Raw genomic sequence first — 19,132 nt, forward strand, 5'->3', positions numbered from 1 at the left:
TTATATTATCTTTCAAGCAATATATCAAAAAGTGGAACGCTGGAATGAAACATTGGAAAAACATATATATATATATATATATATACCTATAATTTATTTTTGAAATCTCTATGAAAAACTTTTCAGCATTCAAATAAATATCAGATAAAAATCAAATTAAATTTTCTTTAAATCAACGAAAACTAGAGATTGATCGATGTAATATACTAGAGCTATTACAAGTGCAGTCCACAGTTGTGTGTGTCGGTATGTGAACGCATGGAACGAAGGGCTATTATTCAATTAGTGCCTCATGCATAATGTACAGTTTCAACTGAGAAAGAGAGAGAGGTAGGGAAAGAGTGAGAAAGCAATAGAGGCAAACAGAGAAAGCGAAACAATGCAAGAAAATTTACAGCTGAGGTTGTAGCTGTAAATGAGCTAACTAAAAGCTAAAAGTGAATCGAATTATAAAATAATTGGTCAGGCGACATGTGAATGCCCTTTAAAAGAATATTTTTGGTCGATAATGGAAAATGGCAAATGGGAAATAATAGATAATTGATATAATTTCAAGGACTTTTCATGCCTCAAGAGAATTTCATTTCGAAAGCTTAAATATTTGAAAGCATTTGCCTTGAGGTAATTCGAATAATTATATAATTTGTGGGGATGACATAAATTGCGAAATGCTTAGAGCACAGCTGAAACAGAGAAAGTGCATTTAAGCCTATTAATAAAAAGCAAGAAAATGCCAACGGAATGTTTCAAAGCGCATTAAGGAAAGCAAGGCAAAGACCATGAGAAAGGGAGAGAAAGAGAGAGAGGAAGAGGGAGGGAGACTAGCAGAGGAAAAGTCGACAAGTTGAGTCCAGCGAAACCAAAGGGCTAAATGAAAATGGAAAATAATTAGCCATGTTGACAATGCAAACAAGTTAGTTAGCGAAACAAACTTAAAACTTTGTATATACGACTTGACAAATATCCTGTACTCAGGATAAATAAAGCTGGAACTCAGAAAAAATAAAGACATATACAGATATATATATTATAACACGGGTATGTGAACTATGAGATCTTTGCCTAAATTGTTGATTGATGCTTGACTCATTTATTTTTGTTTTTAATTTTTATTTTTCGTTTATAAAAAACTAAAAACAAACTTAAGTACTTCAAATATGTCAGTTATGAACAAATTTTCATGTCTAAATAAATAAATAAAATATAAAAGTTAAGCCTAGAGGTTAAACAGGGATACATAAGGCCTTTAATTCCTTATAATTTTTATTTTTTTATTTAATTTTATTATTATTTTAAAAATTTATTCCGAAAAACTCTTTTAGTAAAAACAACTATTTACAGGGTATAGAAACTTTACTGCGTTGCTTTTTTATTTCTCTCTCTTTTTTTAATATTTTGTTTTAATTCTTATGACATTTTCGTATTACGCGTGGCTTTGCGCCTGACTGCTTGACCTTGCCTGCAAGCTGTAAGAGCTGCAAAACAACTATATATATAAGAAATACTGAAAAAATACTAAAAAAATACTTTGAAAAGAGAGGTAAAATGACGATAAGCCATTTGTAATTTATATGACATGCAACTGTGCAACCGTGCGACTAATTAAAGCCAAGTTGTTATTATTTATTTTTTTGTTTTTCTTTTTCCTTCTCATTTTCATTTATTATTTATTATTGTACGAAAATACTTTGCTGGCTGGGCCTGTCGGTCGGCGTTGTGGGCATTGTTAATCATTTTCTGCATTGCATGCAAGTGCGAGTTGCTCAAGGGAAAAGTGTGCAAAAAACGAAGGCGAAAATGCTGAAAAGCATAAGAAAAGCAACATTTTTATCGAGTCTCTGGCTGTGCTGAGGACTGCGCTTGGGTCTGGCCTCTTGTCGAGCCCTGAAGGTGCGATAAAATAAAAACATTAAACCCCAAAAAGCCTTAACAACAAATGCACCACAAATAACAGCAGCAAGGGAAATTGGATAGAAGAAATGGAAATGGAAAAACGGAAAATAAGAAACAAGCCGACCTATCGCATACCCTTTGAAGCAACTCTGAAAATGGAAACTTGCTGCTACATTAATCAATAAGAGCTTTTAGAGCTAAGTTTCTTTAAATTTGATAAGACGCTTAAATTTAGCTAAACAGAAACTTTATCTTCTTATACAACTGTTAATAACGCAGAGCTTAGCACTGCAAGTTTCTGAAAGCTCATGCCTAAGCTTCTCCAAGTTATTTTGAGGTATTCCCTTTGCGCCTGTTGGTTGTAAGCAGCTTATTCTTACGAGTACACCAAGCATATCAGAGTATACTAAGACGCATTTGGGTAACACACACGCCTAGTGGCTAGGCAGGTAGACAGCTGGGCTAGTGGGCAGGTGGGCGGTGTACATTTACAGTTGAACATGCAACGAAATGAGCGCCTGACATGACATGCCAACGGTTTTGACATGAAATGTGCAAAGCTCTCAGGAGAATGCGAGTGTGTACAGCTGTGTGTGTTTGTGTGATGTGTGTAAATTTGCATGATGAAAAAATAAAAACTGTTGGCTATGAGTGACTGAGTGACATAGCCACGAAAACCCTACCGAGCTGTACTTGAGCTTGTACACAGCTCGCTAATTACTGGGACGGCGGCATAGTAATTATTATTATACACGGTATTTTACAACTATATAAATGTATATAAATATATACATATATATATACATACATATATATATATATATGTGTGTGTGTTTGAGAAAGCAGAGCTATTTCATTAGCGGTCGACACTTTTTGAATTTATAATAAGCCTAAAAGCCAAATAATCATGAGAACCCAACAACAGGACCAAACTGTTATGGACACTTAAATAAACCCATATAATAACTGGGCGTAGTCACGAAATGGCTTACCATTAACTAAATTTAAAAAATATTGGTTTTTCTATAATCAATAGAAGGATATTTGGCAGCTAGAAAAGAGTCAAAAGAGACTTTAAACGTCAATTCTGTGGAAGGAGATATGATAGAGCTATAAGATTTCATATAGAATGTATGATATATGATATATGATATATGATATATGATTATATGATATATGATATATGATATATGATATATGATATATGATATATGATATATGATATATGATATATGATATATGATATACTGATATATGATATTGATATATGATATTGCTTTGCATATGATATCTGCTCTATGCATCTATGCTTATGCTCCTGATTCTCTATCTGCTCATCTGCTATATGATATCTGCTTATGCTATTGCTCCTGCTCTATGCTCTTGTCTCTGCTCTACTGCTCTTGATCTATGACTCCTTGATTCTGCTCTATGCTCTCTGCTCTCTGCTTCTGCATCTCTGCTCTTGCTCTCTGCTCTATATGCCTTATGCTTATGCTTCTGATCCATCTCTCTGCCTCTGCTCTCTGCTCTCTGCTCTCTGCTCTCTGCTCTCTGCTCTCTGCTCTCTGCTCTCTGCTCTCTGCTCTCTGCTCTCTGCTCTCTGCTCTCTGCTCTCTGCTCTCTGCTCTCTGCTCTCTGCTCTCTGCTCTCTGCTCTCTGCTCTCTGCTCTCTGCTCTCTGCTCTCTGCTCTCTGCTCTCTGCTCTCTGCTCTCTGCTCTCTGCTCTCTGCTCTCTGCTCTCTGCTCTCTGCTCTCTGCTCTCTGCTCTCTGCTCTCTGCTCTCTGCTTCTGCTCTCTGCTCTCTGCTCTCTGCTCTCTGCTCTCTGCTCTCTGCTCTCTGCTCTCTGCTCTCTGCCTCTGCTCCTGCTCTCTGCTCTCTGCTCTCTGCTCTCTGCTCTCCTGCTCTCTGCTCTCTGCTCTCTGCCTCTCTGCTCTCTGCTCTCTGCTCTGCTCTCTGCTCTCTGCTCTCTGCTCTCTGCTCTCTGCTCTCTGCTCTCTGCTCTGCTCTCTGCTCTCTGCTCTCTGCTCTCTGCTCTCCTGCTCTCTGCTCTCTGCTCTCTGCTCTCTGCTCTCTGCTCTCTGCTCTCTGCTCTCTGCTCTCTGCTCTCTGCTCTCTGCTCTCTGCTCTCTGCTCATCTGCTCTCTGCTCTCTGCTTCTGCTCCTGCTCTCTGCTCTCTGCTCTCTGCTCTCTGCTCTCTGCTCTCTGCTCTCTGCTCTCTGCTCTCTGCTCTCTGCTCTCTGCTCTCTGCTCTCTGCTCTCTGCCTCTGCTTATGATATATGATATATGATATATGATATATGATATATGATATATGATATATGATATATGATATATGATATATGATATATGATATATGATATATGATATATGATTATGATATATGATATATGATATATGATATATGATATATGATATATGATATATGATATATGATATATGATATATGATATATGATATATGATATATGATATATGATATATGATATATGATATATGATATATGATATATGATATATGATATATGATATATGATATATGATATATGATATATGATAAATGATAAATGATATATGATATATGATATATGATATATGATATATGATGTATGATATATGATATATGATATATGATATATGATATATGATATATGATATATGATATATGATATATGATATATGATATATGATATATGATATATGATATATGATATGTGATATATGATATATGACATATATCTACAGACTACTATTATAGTTTACTACTAACTATATCATAGGTATTGCGACCATGCTCTACTGCGGCTTTATTTTAACTGATCTTTAGTACTACAAACTACTTTTTCTACTGCAACTGTTAACTACTAAGCCAAATATACTACTATTGTTATATACTCCTAATATTATACTTTTGCTGTTGTAGATTTGAGAATATCTAATATTGTATATTTACTATGACTATACTTTGTTCTACTACTTTATGAGCAGTAGTTTTCTAAACTATGCGATAGATACTACTATTTAAATACAGTATTATATAAAAAGTACTGCGGACTCAATACTACTACTCAGATACTACTATTTTAACATACTACTAAATGAAAAATAACTAGCGTAGTCTACTACTCTATCATAAGTTCCATTAATTGCTACTACTATAAATTAATTATGATAGAGTAGTATCTATCATAAATAGTACTAAAATATACTACTATTTTAAAAGTAAAGCTGATTACTACTCTATACTACTATAGACTACTATAGATATTTATATTTTATTTATCTACATGTTTCCTATAATTGTTGCCTTCAAAAGTAGGCCGCAAGCTACTCAGATCCCTTCCGTACGCACATATTTGCAAACAAAATCTTTTGCTATACATATCTCCAAGCATACTTATGTAAGTAATAATTTTGGTCTATTTGAAAGCATTAAGCTCGTGCTCTATTTGCTCAGCCTCAGCTATTGACATTTTCGCTCTTACTGTCGTAACATTTGGCAAACAGTTTATTTTGAACCGCTTTCAGTTGGCAAATATTTGCAGTCGAAGCTCTCGAGCTCGGCTTTACCGATTCGACTATAAAATGTGGAAGAATATTTAGTGTTTGGATCAGTCTCAATTCAATTAGCTCAAGACGAAGATGAAGACACTCACTCGCCTAATTATCTGTTGCTGTGTGCTGCTGCAGCTGCTTGGGTCAATTCAGGCTGGACTCTTTCTCAGCCGAAATGGATATATCTACTGCAAATGGGCCAATCGGCGAATCTGTGATAAGTTCGGGGCCATATGTGTCTCGTATACCGATAATGCGATGAGCTATTGCAAGAATTACAAAAACGAATGCCAATTTATGATTGATAATTGTCTGTCTAAAACCGGTAAGCCAAAGACTTATATAAGGAAACTTCTATATAGACTATATATAAAACCAAATCGGTTTGCTTTCCTTAGAATTCGGTCGCCAGGGAACCCCAGTGAGTTTCTCTCCAGGCTGCAAGAATCTTGGTATCAACCAAATGGGCATCTGCGGCACATAATTGCATTACTTAAGATAAACATATTTATAATATAATATAAAATATAAATATTATTTATTTGAGCTTACAGAAATTGTACAAATTTGTAAAAAAATATTTGCACTTATGAATTTGAAAAATTAATAAAATATTTTTAACTGAATTAAAATAATTTAAAAATAGTTTTGATTTTGTTTGAAAGAAAAGTTTTTATTTTCTGCTTAAATAGTTCTAAAAAATTTACAAAAAATTATTTTCAAAATTCACAAAAATACTTTTTTATTTTATTAATTAATTTAAAATATTTAAAATTAATTTTCATTGCATAAATATTTTTAATAACTTTGCAAAATAAAGCTTAAAATAATTAAAACATATGTAATATTAAAAAATATTTTTTCTAGATAGCGGAGTATTAAAATTGATTGCAGTAAATTTGAATCCTGTGTTGGTTTCGCTGTGCTGCAAATGGCGCACAAGTGTTGCATAACGGGTTCAACTAAGCGTTCGATGGGCGTTTGTCAAACCGGAAACAGCAGTTCGTCCATTTTGATGATTGCATTTCCGTTGTGCCAGCAAAAAGCTGAACAATTATTCATTTTATCATTTGGCGCTGGCAAAACGCGTGCAACTGTGTGTGTGAGTGTGTTCCATAGCCAGACACATACACACGCACACACACACGCAGTAATGCACACATCGCGCCATGATATATGCTGCAGTTTTTGTGTGCTCTGCTTTTTAATTGCTATCGCATAACATGAAAGCGAATTTACCATAAATTGCACATTTTCAAGGCAAAACAACAGCAAAAGGAGAAAAGAAAATTATAGTTATGGCTAAAAACACTCACACACACGCGCAATTTATAAAAGCACTTTTTTCGCTTTTTATGTTTTGTTTTTGGGTTTGCCTTTTGCTGTGCTTTATTTTTTATTTTGTGTTGCGGATTACTGAAACCGCCTGCGGATGCAATTAAAAATTTCAGCAATAAAACCAAATACATATATAATTGTCACAATATATGGCGATTAGTGGGAGATGGAGAGTGAGAGAGAAAGAGAGAGAGAGAGTGAGAGCTAGAGACAGAGCGCTAGCCTGAAATATGGGAAGATAAACTGAGTTAAATTTCGCATTTTATTTTAAGCTTATTTAATAGTATTATTGATGTTTGCAATAATATTTAATATTTACTAATATGACTAACATTTTACTTGAACTTTTTGAAGTACATATGAGGCAATATAGACCTGTCTGTTTGTCTGTTCATCAAATAGATACTTTTCCTCATACGCCACATAATTTAAAATTTATAAATTTGCCCTGGGTCATATGAACATGTTAATTGAAATGTTGATGCTTAATTAAATTAAATTATTAAATACATTTTATTATGGTTTTTTTTTGAGTATTTTACTATTATTAATTGTAGATAGCATTTGTAATAATTTCTATATTTTATCTACTAAAAAGTTAAGAATATTATCATTTCTTTATATTTTTTTGGTTTATTTTCATCAATAAAAATTTGCTTTAATTATCAGTCAACCTAAACCTGTTAACTCTTAACATAGCACCAGCTGAATGCATGTTAGACAAAGGCAAGCTTTTACTTAAAGTATCCAGATGTTATATTGATAGCATAAATTATTCAAGATGAGAGTCAATCAACTTTGGCACTTCACTCTCACATGCAAACGATGAGCATATATGAAATTTCCCTCTACACACATTTCATGCATATATTATTGGAGTATTCGTGCTATTGTTGTTGTTGTTGTTGGAGCTGGCACAGGGCAAACTTTGATTGATTTTGTTGCTCGAGCAGAGTTTTCTGTTGACTCTCTGATAAACTGAAGCGGGCAAGAGGGTTAACAATTGTGAGTGCGTATATCGAGGGCATAACTCACATGCTTGGGACAGCGAATTATTGCTGTTGGCTGTTCTGCAATTGGCCAGCCTTTGTTTGCAGCTGTAACTTCTCAGTTGACACAGATTGCTGCGTGCGATGCGCACACATATTTTGCCATTCGGTTTACATTTGGCCCGAACTGTGCGTCGACAGCTTTGCAATCTGCTGGCGCTTGCCTTCGTCTCAGCGGAGCTGCTTAGGTACACCAAAGTGAGCAGCACGACTGCCAATAGCAGAGCTCTCATTGTGCCACAGAACGCATATAATATGGCTAAGCAACTGTTGGCATTTATATTGTGTTTCAGCCAAATATTATGCCAATTAGCTGTCAGCTGTGTTTGCTTACCAATGTCAAAGAATTCAAGAAGGCTATCCAAGATGCTCTCAGAAATTTGAGTCTTTATTCTGTGCTCGAGCACTTGCTCAAATACTTACCTAATTCTGTGTATTTATTTAATATATTAAAAGCAATTGTCTGTAATTAAGCCCATATTTATATAATATAATATTAATGAATTTAAGTTAATTAATTGAAGGAAACAGAAAAAATTATTTGATTTTGTTTTTATTCATTTTATTATAAAGCTTATTTTGTAGCTTTAGTATGACACAATTCTCTAAGGATATATATGGGTTAGTTCTCTGCCCTTGAACAATTAAGCTAATCGTTGCCGATTCAAGTCATCTAGGTGTGATCTACCAATTGCTATGGAAGTGATATTTTCTATACCCAAAAGGCTGTTTCCATTTCGAATTTCTGTGTACTGAAGTCATAATGACAACGACCAAATCTAAATTTTGTTAGAGTTTTTTAATGTTTTCTACTGGCATAAAAAGACTTTTAAATATAATGGCAAATCTTATTCATTATTTTGTTAGCTGCCTATGACTCTTAACTCTAATAGTTGCTTCAATATAGTTATTAAAATTAGTATCACTCTTACTTGGACACCCTTCATATATTATTGTATTTCTATTAATTGCCAAATTATATAATGTTCTCAATTTCGTCAAATTTTCTTCATTTTAAATAGGCTAAATATTTATTTTTAACGCAATAACAAAATGTAAGCTTGACTTAACCACGACCACGACGTCTGTTTATGTATATGGGCTGTATATTCGATGTGGAGCCTGTGGAGCTGCCGGCGCACAGTCTGCGTGTGCCCACGGGAATGCCTGAGCACATGGAGATGGAGACAGTTGTGTAGGCCACGGAGTTGACGCAGGCCTCGTAGCGCAGCATGCAACTGTTGCTGAAACGTTTGCAGAGATTCGAGCTTCCATAGCGACCGCAGACTTCGCTAACTGCATAGTAATTGCAATTGGAGAGCACACAGATCCTTGGTGTATTGCTGCTGCCGCTGCCTAGCAGGTTGCTGCCACTGTTGAAGAGTTGGCCATTGATCAAAACAGCGCTGGACAAGATTGCCAAGAGCGCAGTCAGAAGTAACGTAGCTCTCATGTTCTTGATTTGAATTCGCTTTCCGAATGCTGCTTGCCAGTTTTTATAGCAAATCTAAGGCTCTTTAATCTAGTGTGACCTTGCTTCAATGTTGATCGACATTGAACACTTTGTTAGCCAACAGTTTTTATTCATTTTGGCAAAACAGTTGCGCAAACACAAAAATTTTTTGCCAACTTTTTTCACGACAATTTTTTTTAAAAGCCTAAAATAACACAAATATTTTATATGAATTTAAATTTATTCAGGGCTTAATTATTTAATGTGCAGCGCTCAAAAGTAGGCAACAGTTTTCATATATGAATAATTGGTTTAGGTGCAGGGCGCAATAATAATGAGTTATTGTTACATTTTATTTATATAATCTATTCATAAATATTATATTATTAATATTTTAATATACTTAATAATCAACAACCTTCAATGAAATCAGATTAAATCTTTTCAATGAGCTTAAAGTTTTACTTTTGTTTATTTCTAGCATATGTACTCAAAAGATCTTAAAGGATAAAATACTTGAACTTAGATTGTAGAGAGATTTATTAATGAGCTTCTTGTTAACTATGCTCTGTCTGCTGTTAATATGCTTTAATTAGGGCTAAATACATCTCTGACTACTTTACTACAACTATATTTAACCATGCCTAAAAGTATATAATTTAGACTTGAGAAATGATATTTTAAAATATAATTAATTTGGATATATATTGACAATATATGGAACATTTTAGTAGAACAACAAATTACAAACTTATTAACAACATTAACTAAATCTATTATAATAAAAAGGTGGGTGATGGATGATATTTTTGTTGCTGACAGCAAAGCCCTTAGCTCATCGCCAGAGTAACAAAAGTAGAGAAAAGTATAAAAGCTAAGAAATGCTGTTTCAGTCTCGAAGCCAATGCCATAAACCCTAAAGACAAAGTCATTTAAAGGGAAAGTTAATATAATATATTAATAAAATATAAAATATATATATATATATATTTTTTTTTAATCCTTCACTCTAGACCGTTGGAGTAATTGTCTAAGTTATCTGTAAAATCCAATTAGAAATCAGCTAATATTGATGATAAGAATTTGCACCCACTTCAATATTAGTTTCATATAAAAAGGTTCATAATTACAAGAGCAAACAGAGTCGAACTCAATTTACCTCTTGCCTATTACAATATTACTCCTAACGATGTTTATAAATATTATTGAATTAAACTTGACGATGATTTTAAGATGGGCTAAACAACGTTCGAAATTCCAATTCGGTTGCAGATCAGAAAGATCAGATAAGAAGGTTATTTGCTAATGGCCTTTCAATAACCAACAGCCACTTAAAGTCCGATCCACACTTGACTATCTAGTGCACTTGCTCGAGTATTTACATCAACACACAGCTCAAGCCAACAACAACAGCAACAACTACACTCACACACACACGCGCGCAGTTAAAATTATTTGACTGACAACGTCATTTGGGCTACTCGACCCTGTCAGCGCTTGGGCCACACATCAAATTAAATTTCATAGCGAAGCGTTCAAATGAACATAAAACAAACAAGAAGATAAAAAAGAAATAAATAAATAAAACAGTGAGGCGAACAAAAAAAATAATAAATAAACGCGCAAAACAAACAGCGCATAAACATTTGAAGCGCGAACGCGTAAAGTTTTTTATTTTCCTTTTTTTTGTTGGTTGCACTTCTTGAACGAATACCCTCAACTTGAGGTTATTATGATGTCTTAAGGAAAATGTGTAATGTAAGGGAACTTAACATGAAAGTCTAGAGTGAAAATAAATTGATATACAAATAATAAATAATAATAAATAATAATTAAAATAATAATAAATTACATTTTTATTTTACAATTTTCTGAGTGTTTAAGAGAAATCTTGATATATTTAACATGATAATCAATAGAAATATTAATTAAGTTAATAACTCAAATTATTATATTTGTATATTTCAAAATTACATATTTTTAATAATGATTATTAAGTAATTAATATATAATACAAATAAATAATAAGCTCAAAGTATTTAAGCATATATTTTTAAATGATATATTTTTGACCAATCTATTTATATTCTCTTATAGGATCTTGATCAAAGCTCCATATACAATATCTTAATATTTCAATTTCAATAATATGAAGGGTATTCCAACTATCATTTAAGTCAAAAATGTGGTTATTTGCACTGTTTTTTAATGTTTTGTTTAAACATTCCATAAACGCACTACAATAAAATGCCGTTGCGTATTGGTCAAGGCTGCAAAATCTGCTGCGTTAATTGGCCTTAAATAGTTTGGCTTAAATCCATGCTGATATATTGTTAAAGTGATGTATTGACACAGCACTGGCCAGTGCAGTGGCCAAATCAGAACCCAATATCAATGCAAAGCTTGTGCGTGTGTTTTAATTATGCCTTGCTGCTGCATAAATTTGCATCGATATCAAAACGTTTAGAAACTGGGTCACAAGTGGGTACGTAGGTGCGTGTGGGCGTGGCAGCTTACACCTCAGGCAAAAGCCTCATCAATAACAGCCAGCTTAGTTTGGTTGAGTGCACAACTTTCAACAACTCGCAGTTTAATCAATAGTTTGTTTTTGTTTTCTATAGCGTAAATTAAAAATGAGAATTGAGGCACGAGAAGGTGGCGTAGCTCACCTTACAAAGTTTAGCTGTGTATTTTAATATATTAAGCGTGCCTCTGTATTCTTGGTTGGAAGCCACAGCAGAGTTGTTCTGGCTATGCCAGGCAGTTTATCAATCACTTTATGCGTCTTGTGTGTATGCATATATGAAGTTATCTCTAGCACAATATTTTAGATATTTGCAAGAAAGTATTCTAGCATGCCTATATTTCATTGGTTATAAAAGAAATAAATTATAGATACAAAGTTATATTCTGGGTCTCTTACAAATTATATTCAATTCTGCTCTATATTCATACTCTTACACCCAGAAATAGAAGCTAAAATGCTTCAAACAGCAGCTCATCATGCATTTCAGGGTATCTACTAGTCGTGCACTCCTCACTAGAGCCCTGTCACTTGCTTTTTTTTCTATGGCGACAAAATCTGGCCAAAACATTTCACCAATCTTGAGCTCTCGTAGAACCAATTTAATAGCCAATAAAAACTAATTGCCGGCCATTAAATATTAAACAAGAGCAATTTAATTGTCATAAGCGACAAAGTTGAATAAATATGCAGACTCATGAATTTAGTAGCGACCACATGCAACATGCAGCACGCTTGTATCAATTTTGTCGCCACAAATCGATGGGGAATTTTACTTACCACAAAATCGTTTAAAGAAAATTGAAAATAATTTCCAATGAACGCCATTGTATCTATAAGATACAAATGTATCTGCAAATTAACGTAGTGTATTAACTATGCTAATAGAGAGAGCCTTGAAAGAGTTCTGATTGAACTAAGCGTTAACAGGCGAGTTGACTTGACTACCCTATTTATGATTGCTACAGGGTATCATTAGTGTTATCTTCGTTTGAGACATTTTCGTAACTCTTGACATTAATTATTGTCGCGGCGCTGCTTAAGATTAATTTGTGTGTAGAGCAAATTAAAAAACAATCATTTATTATATTTCACTCTTTGCTTTGGACAAAGCTTATGAACAAAACAATAAAGCCTCGACGCTTACCTAATCTACAAAATAGGGCCCTAATCAATATTAAGATAGGTATTATAAAACTATTTAGCTTGGGGAAATCTGGTTGATTTCTAATGTAAATTAGTTCACGAAGAGTTCAAAAGGCAAAAGGCCGCTTCGAAAGGTGAGAAAAGTGTAGAAATTGGCGATAAAAACAAATAAGACGAAAACAAAACGAATGCGAATGGAAAAGCGAAACGAAATGCGAGTAAAAAATATAAACAAAAAAAAGAAATAAAAGCGAATGTGGTTAAACTTGAAAACAGGCGTGTTTAAGCAGAAGAAGAAGGCAGTTAGCCAGCCAGGTAACCACGCAGGCATCTGCCTCATTTGCTGGCCTTAACTGCGAAACATTTAACGGGTTTTTCGGTAGCAGGAAGCGCTTCCAAAGCAGATCTTATCAACTGGTTTATTGCATCTTACTTTGGTCAACGCAATGCAATTGATTGCAGCGCTCCATTTAGCTGCGTGTGCAATAAAATTGTTTAATTTACTCGCTAGATGCGGCTTATTCATTTGCCAATTGAAATTCGCGTGATGCTGCCAATGCGGCAGCTCCCCCTAGTTAAGAAAAGCCCCAAACAGGGTCCATGACTGCAGCATACACTGTTTATGCTGTACAAGCAGCTGAGAGTTGACAGAGGTTGCAGAGGTTCTAATACTGAATGAGAGGAAAATAGGAAAGGGGGGAACTTTTAGTAGCAACTGCATAATACTCTGTTGATGGAGTGATTAGCTGCTGGGGTTTTTGAAGTTCCTTAGTCCAAAGCAAGAACTGTCAATGCGTTTCTACTCATAAGTTCTTCAGTTGTGCATAACTAAACCATACTCTGTTTAAAGTCGAACAGCAGCTAAGAGCTTTTTGTAATGTTCTGTGATTTCAATCCCAAAACAGAAACTGTTCAATTTATTTATTTTATCTTAGTATATAAAATGACATAAGGCTAGCTACATTTTTTTTATATATCTAGATATTTTAAGCTTTAACTCTTCAATTTTCTAGCTAACCGAATTGCTGATGCCAGCTCTAGAGCTCAAGGCTAGTTTGGTAATCTTAGTAGTTCTTTGATTCGGCTTTCAAGAGACCTACGCTACCTACCTGGGCATACTCTGTGTCTCATACTTTTCAAACTGATAGGAATTTTTCAAAAAAAGATACAAAGAAATTAGCTCCCCCTTGGGAGACTTTCCCTCTACTGAACGCATTGTCTAAATGCAATGATATTTAAACCCTCTCCAGTAACAACTATATACCCTAGCTCGCATTACAAACAGTGTATATCAACAGCAGCAACAACAGAGGACTTTCACTTTCAACTGCCCGTATTTCGTTTCATTCAGTCTCTTTGTTTTTCTATTTTCTTAGCTTTTTGTATTTTTTGGGCAGGTCAGTTTTGCTGTAGACGTGGCTTAAAGCACAAATCGCCGCCTGCAAAAGAGTTTGCAATGCTTGAGCGCATTTGCGATTTGGGCCGCCTCAGATATCGGACTCATATAATTATTGTGTTTTAGATATACCCTGTAATTAACTAAATATGGGCATTATCAAACTCATTGCACTTAGAGATTATGTAAGCTAAGCGAGGCAAGAGTGGCCAAAGCAATTTGCATTTATTTTAAGTTAAGATCAGCAGGAAAAGAAATCTTTTTAATTTAAGATTATATAATATATAAGATTATATATATATATATATACATACAATATTTTCAATATATTTAAAAACAATGAAAAAGTATTTAAGAATCTTTAACTTAATAATTTAATATGAAATAAATTTGTTGTAATTTTTTAAATATTTTTATTTAATAAATAAACATATGTCTCAAAATGAATATTGTAAAATTACTCTTAAAAATTCTTTGTTCTTTATTTAAAATATTAAAATATGTTCTTAAAAATTATTAACTTAGTTCATATCGTAAGCTAAGTTCCTTAGCAACAATGCATAATTAAATTCCAGGATATACCCCCGTCAATCACTGCCGCTCACAATATTCTTACTTGTTTGTTTTGGGTTAGTTGACTGATATACGCGCTTAATGCCCAGGCCAAGTAGCTCTGGTTGCATTGTGCTCGGACTCTGGCTTAAGAAAATGTTGTAATATAATTTTAATTTGTACCAGAAATGATTGCCAATTGCAGCCGCTTTTTGTTGATTATACAATTTTTAAGCCTCATTGTTGGTGTTGTCGATTTTGCCCCCTTTTTTTTTTTTGGCTGTCGAGGCGTTCGTCGTTTTGGCTTTCAATGAAAGTGCTTGCAGCACTTAAAGTTTTGAGTGCTATTTTAACTAAAATTGAACACACAATTTGTATAATTATTTTGCTGGCCTCTTGGCCTGTGGAGGCAGCTGAGTTGAAGACCCGAAGCTGATGGAGTTTAAGACTATAAATTATGCATTGGCAGATGAATATGTGCCGAGGCGAGGAGCATTTAACTATCAATTATATAGATTGAAAGGAAGCTGTTAGAGTGTACAATGTAGAGTGGGATTTTGCTGCTAATATCAATTATGCTTGTGCTATCGGTTAATGGAAGCTGCTTTTCGATTATTTTACAATCGATTTGATTTGTAGTTCTTGTTCTAGATAAGGATGGAAGAAAATATTTAAGAAATTATTCATTGCTATCATATTAATGACCTCCTTTATGTAGCTTAGCGCAACGCTTATCGATAAGTAAAATGTGGCTATCGATTAGTGTATTTTAAGATTCGGTTAACAAATATTTACCACATGTATTGCAGAAGGTAGAAATATACTAAATCTAACGAAAATCAATTTTTAAAAAGAAAGAATTTAAACGATATACCTAATCGATTAACGATAAGCCTTAAAGCATTTTTCGAAATAATTAGTCGCTTAAAGGCCAGACCTACATTTCTTCAGCCGTCTTAATCTATAATTAAATCTTAAGAGCCAATGCTTTTAATTGTTGCGACTCTAGTGTTATCGATTTAACACCTGACTTACTCATAGTACTGAATTTCAAGGTCATATTTAATCACTCCCAGCTTGAGGTAGCCGTCTTAAGATGGCATTACCATATCGTCCATTACTTGTTATCGATTATTCACTGTAGCCGAAAGCATTCAACTTTTAATGAGCATAAGCCCAAAAGCGAAAAGTCGATATGCCAAGTCGTGAAGGTCTTAGGGTCTGACACTTCATTCGATAACCATATATAACACATATTGTCCATAAGAGAGGCCTGCAGATAGCCCCCAGTTGAAGCTTTAGGGTGGGCAGGCCATATGGGGCGCATGCGTGAGGTCGTCGCACTAAAAATGTCAAATGGTTCACTGCACTAATGAGAGCGGCTATAGTTAGCTGTGGCTGGCTTCTCGCTAACTTGGCCAGCGGAGCTCTGCAGATTGGGCAATGGGTAACGTGTCCAATCTTTAATTGTCCAGTGAGCGGCTGTCCAGTGGTTGCTTGGCCAAAAGCTGAGTGTGTGTCGCGTTTGTCGCAATCGCTGCGAATGCCAATTGGTAATCTGTGGGGCATGTGGCAAGAATGACCATAAAACAATTTAAGCCTGTCTAATTTATACAAGCAACAACAACAACATCTCCGTCTGCGTCGCCAGTTGGTTAATTAATGTTATTTTCGGTTTGGTGCTAATTAAAGTTATGGCCAACTAAAAATGACCAGCCTTACAGCAGCTTGCGCGCAGGCGTGGCAATCACGCCACAACAGCTGCAACTGCCGCTGCTCGCAACCTGTTCGCTTCAAACATGCTCGAGCGCACGTGCATGACGGCCTTAGCGTCTGCTCGACGTCTACTGTCCATGCAAATGAGCCAAACTGTTAATGCGTACCCTATGCACTGAGCTAGTGTAGATGGACAGGGTGTATTAGTTTTAAGTGCACTCTATAGGGTAAGTTTTGTTAGGCACTAGATATTTCTTAGTCTGTTAGCTTTAATTCGAACTGTCATTATATGACAAAGAAATTGTTTGAGCCGGCAGCGGTAAATATCATAAGACAGTACAAGACGGGGATTAGATCAGCAATATAAAATATAAAAAAATACATATACATATATACGATTTATATTTACGTGCTCCCGTATTATGGAAGATATATTATATTATAATAAAAGCTAGAGATAAATAATTTAGTATAAAGATGATATAATCAAAAACTATTAGCCTATAACTTTAAAGCTCCATACTGAGTAAACAGCATTTTTTTATCTTGCACTTTCTCCTTTCGCTATATTTATAGCTATAACTTCTTCTTTTTGCTATAACCAAAATATGATCTTTCTACTTTTTACAGGGTCTTTTGCAGTCTCTCACGTATAGCTCTTGGTTTTTTCCTACTGCCACTGCCACTGCCAAAATTGTGTATGTGCTTAACGGTTTCGCCCCTCTCCAACGACATGACCGACAAATATCGCCATATATAGCCTACAAATGCCATCGCGGCTGGGCCCAAGAACCTCAAACGAAATGCTGAATTGTTTTTGTGCGTCTACGTGCCGCGTTTGCTAATTATCATACCATTTTTTTAAAGGTCCCTCTTCCTCTTCTTCATTTTTCTTACATATTTTTTTTTATTTTTCGCTGAGGCTTAAATTAGTATTGCAAAATATTCAATTTTATGTTGTTGTTTTATATATATATATATATAAACATATATATTTTCTCTGACAATACACAGAATACTAATATTGAGCTGTAAATAACAAATGTCATTGGGCAGTTATTTGACAAATACAACTGTACAGTTATTATTTGTTTTTCTCTTTATTTTCGAACATTTGAATTGAAAGCAGCTTTGGGTTATGATCAAAATTTATTAGAGCTGTTTGTAATTATATCATTTTCATGTATGAAGTTGGCTCGGAATTGTGTTTTGAATATTTTGATAGCAACTATTCATTGGGGCAACTGGCTTGAAGACACGCTGTAAACAGCTAGACAAGCACAGATAACTTTAACAGGGCATAGGCGATGTCTAATAATGCTGCTAAGCTCAGCTTTATGCATTAAATATTCAATTTTGCCATTTTAATTTATATTTAACTTGCTTAGAGCTTCCAAATGGCATTCAAATGTGTGCACATATTAAATATTATTTGTCTGCTTCTAAGTCTTTTGGCTTTAATTGTGTTTAATTATGATTTTAAAGCAATTATATTATGCAATCTTCTTAGGGCTTCACTCGCTGCCGTTCAGCTCTGCAGAATAAATTGAGTTAATATTTTCATGTAGTTAAACAATTTGTCGGTCGTTAAGAGTTGCAATCGCATTCGAGTGGCTCGGCTCGCAGTTGGCGTCATAATTAACACAGTCGCAGACACAGGAAAAAAACTGACGATGCTTAAAATTCGCACAAGGCCAACGGATTTGGTAATCGACACGACAGAGATGCGTTTACAGAGGCCGATAATAATCTGTAATCGTTATAATCATTATGATTATTACAGCCATAACTGCCAAGCGTGGAGCGACAGCAATTGGGCTGATTTATTGATTTATACACATATATAGCGATATGTATATATTTATATATATATATGTATATATATATATATATATATATACATATATATATATATATATACATACATATACACATCTCTCTTCAGTCTCAGCCACAGCCCGCTGTAATGAGCGTTTTTAATGCGATTTTATTTGCTTTGCCTCGAAACCATGAAAAACACATTGATAAATACCCAAAAAAAAAAAAACAAATAAAAAGAAACAAATAAAAAAAACAATCAACAATAAAATGTTTGTCAAAGTTTCGAACTAACTTATTGCATTATCATCATCATCATTATTGCTATTATCATTATCATCATCATGATTTTGATCTTGAGGCAAAATATTTGCGACAATTTTAACACCTTTTGCTGATTTATAACTTCACATCAATTTTCGATTTTATGTAGTTTTTTTGCGAAACAAGGGACAGAGAGGGAGAGCGAGAGAAAGAGAGAGGGAAGCAGGTAATTGCTGCTATAAGGAAATCGTTCAGCTATTTATGCAAATTTTGTAACTTAACAGTTTTTTTATTTGATTGTGTTTTGGCTACTCTAAAATGTGATTTAACAGGTGTGCTACCTAGGCGATTAGATTAATTTACTTGTCATTTATATTGTTTGAGCCTGTGCAGAATTGGAAATTTTTTCTGACTAATGGCCAGAGAT

At 34.4% G+C, this 19,132-nt stretch overlaps 3 protein-coding genes across 3 annotated transcripts; 1 reads left to right on the forward strand and 2 right to left on the reverse strand.

The window, feature by feature from the left end:
• The first annotated feature begins 2,613 nt into the window (after positions 1 to 2,613).
• On the forward strand, positions 2,614 to 5,933 carry LOC111598038. Its single transcript, XM_030225395.1, has 3 exons — positions 2,614 to 2,648; positions 5,423 to 5,774; positions 5,848 to 5,933. The coding sequence occupies exons 2-3, from the start codon at positions 5,537 to 5,539 to the stop codon at positions 5,931 to 5,933; spliced, it is 324 nt and encodes a 107-aa protein (XP_030081255.1). The 5' UTR covers positions 2,614 to 2,648; positions 5,423 to 5,536.
• Positions 5,934 to 7,415: 1,482 nt separating this feature from the next.
• Positions 7,416 to 8,278, reverse strand: LOC111598002. Its single transcript, XM_023312995.2, has 3 exons — positions 8,171 to 8,278; positions 7,823 to 8,103; positions 7,416 to 7,765 (listed from the first exon to the last, which is right to left on the reverse strand). Exons 2-3 carry the CDS (start codon positions 8,067 to 8,069, stop codon positions 7,647 to 7,649), a joined length of 366 nt encoding a protein of 121 aa, XP_023168763.2. The 5' UTR covers positions 8,070 to 8,103; positions 8,171 to 8,278; the 3' UTR covers positions 7,416 to 7,646.
• A 563-nt stretch (positions 8,279 to 8,841) lies between these two features.
• Positions 8,842 to 9,437, reverse strand: LOC111598023. Its single transcript, XM_023313035.2, has one exon. The coding sequence runs from the start codon at positions 9,287 to 9,289 to the stop codon at positions 8,903 to 8,905; it is 387 nt and encodes a 128-aa protein (XP_023168803.2). The 5' UTR covers positions 9,290 to 9,437; the 3' UTR covers positions 8,842 to 8,902.
• Positions 9,438 to 19,132: the final 9,695 nt, after the last annotated feature.

The sequence above is a fragment of the Drosophila hydei genome, unplaced genomic scaffold (genome assembly GCF_003285905.1).
Source record: "Drosophila hydei strain 15085-1641.00,03,60 unplaced genomic scaffold, DhydRS2 tig00008130-arrow-arrow-pilon, whole genome shotgun sequence".
Lineage (NCBI taxonomy): Eukaryota > Metazoa > Arthropoda > Insecta > Diptera > Drosophilidae > Drosophila > Drosophila hydei.

Excerpts from the sequence above, each read along its gene's own strand:
- LOC111598002 (XM_023312995.2), bottom strand. The coding sequence starts at position 8,069 with ATGAGAGCTCTGCTATTGGCAGTCGTGCTGCTCACTTTGGTGTACCTA. Across the intron at positions 7,766-7,822 it reads TAATTCGCTGTCCCAAGCAT|TTTATCAGAGAGTCAACAGA; the intron begins GTGAGTTATGCC and ends TGCCCGCTTCAG.
- LOC111598038 (XM_030225395.1), top strand. The coding sequence starts at position 5,537 with ATGAAGACACTCACTCGCCTAATTATCTGTTGCTGTGTGCTGCTGCAG. Across the intron at positions 5,775-5,847 it reads TAATTGTCTGTCTAAAACCG|AATTCGGTCGCCAGGGAACC; the intron begins GTAAGCCAAAGA and ends TGCTTTCCTTAG.
- LOC111598023 (XM_023313035.2), bottom strand. The coding sequence starts at position 9,289 with ATGAGAGCTACGTTACTTCTGACTGCGCTCTTGGCAATCTTGTCCAGC.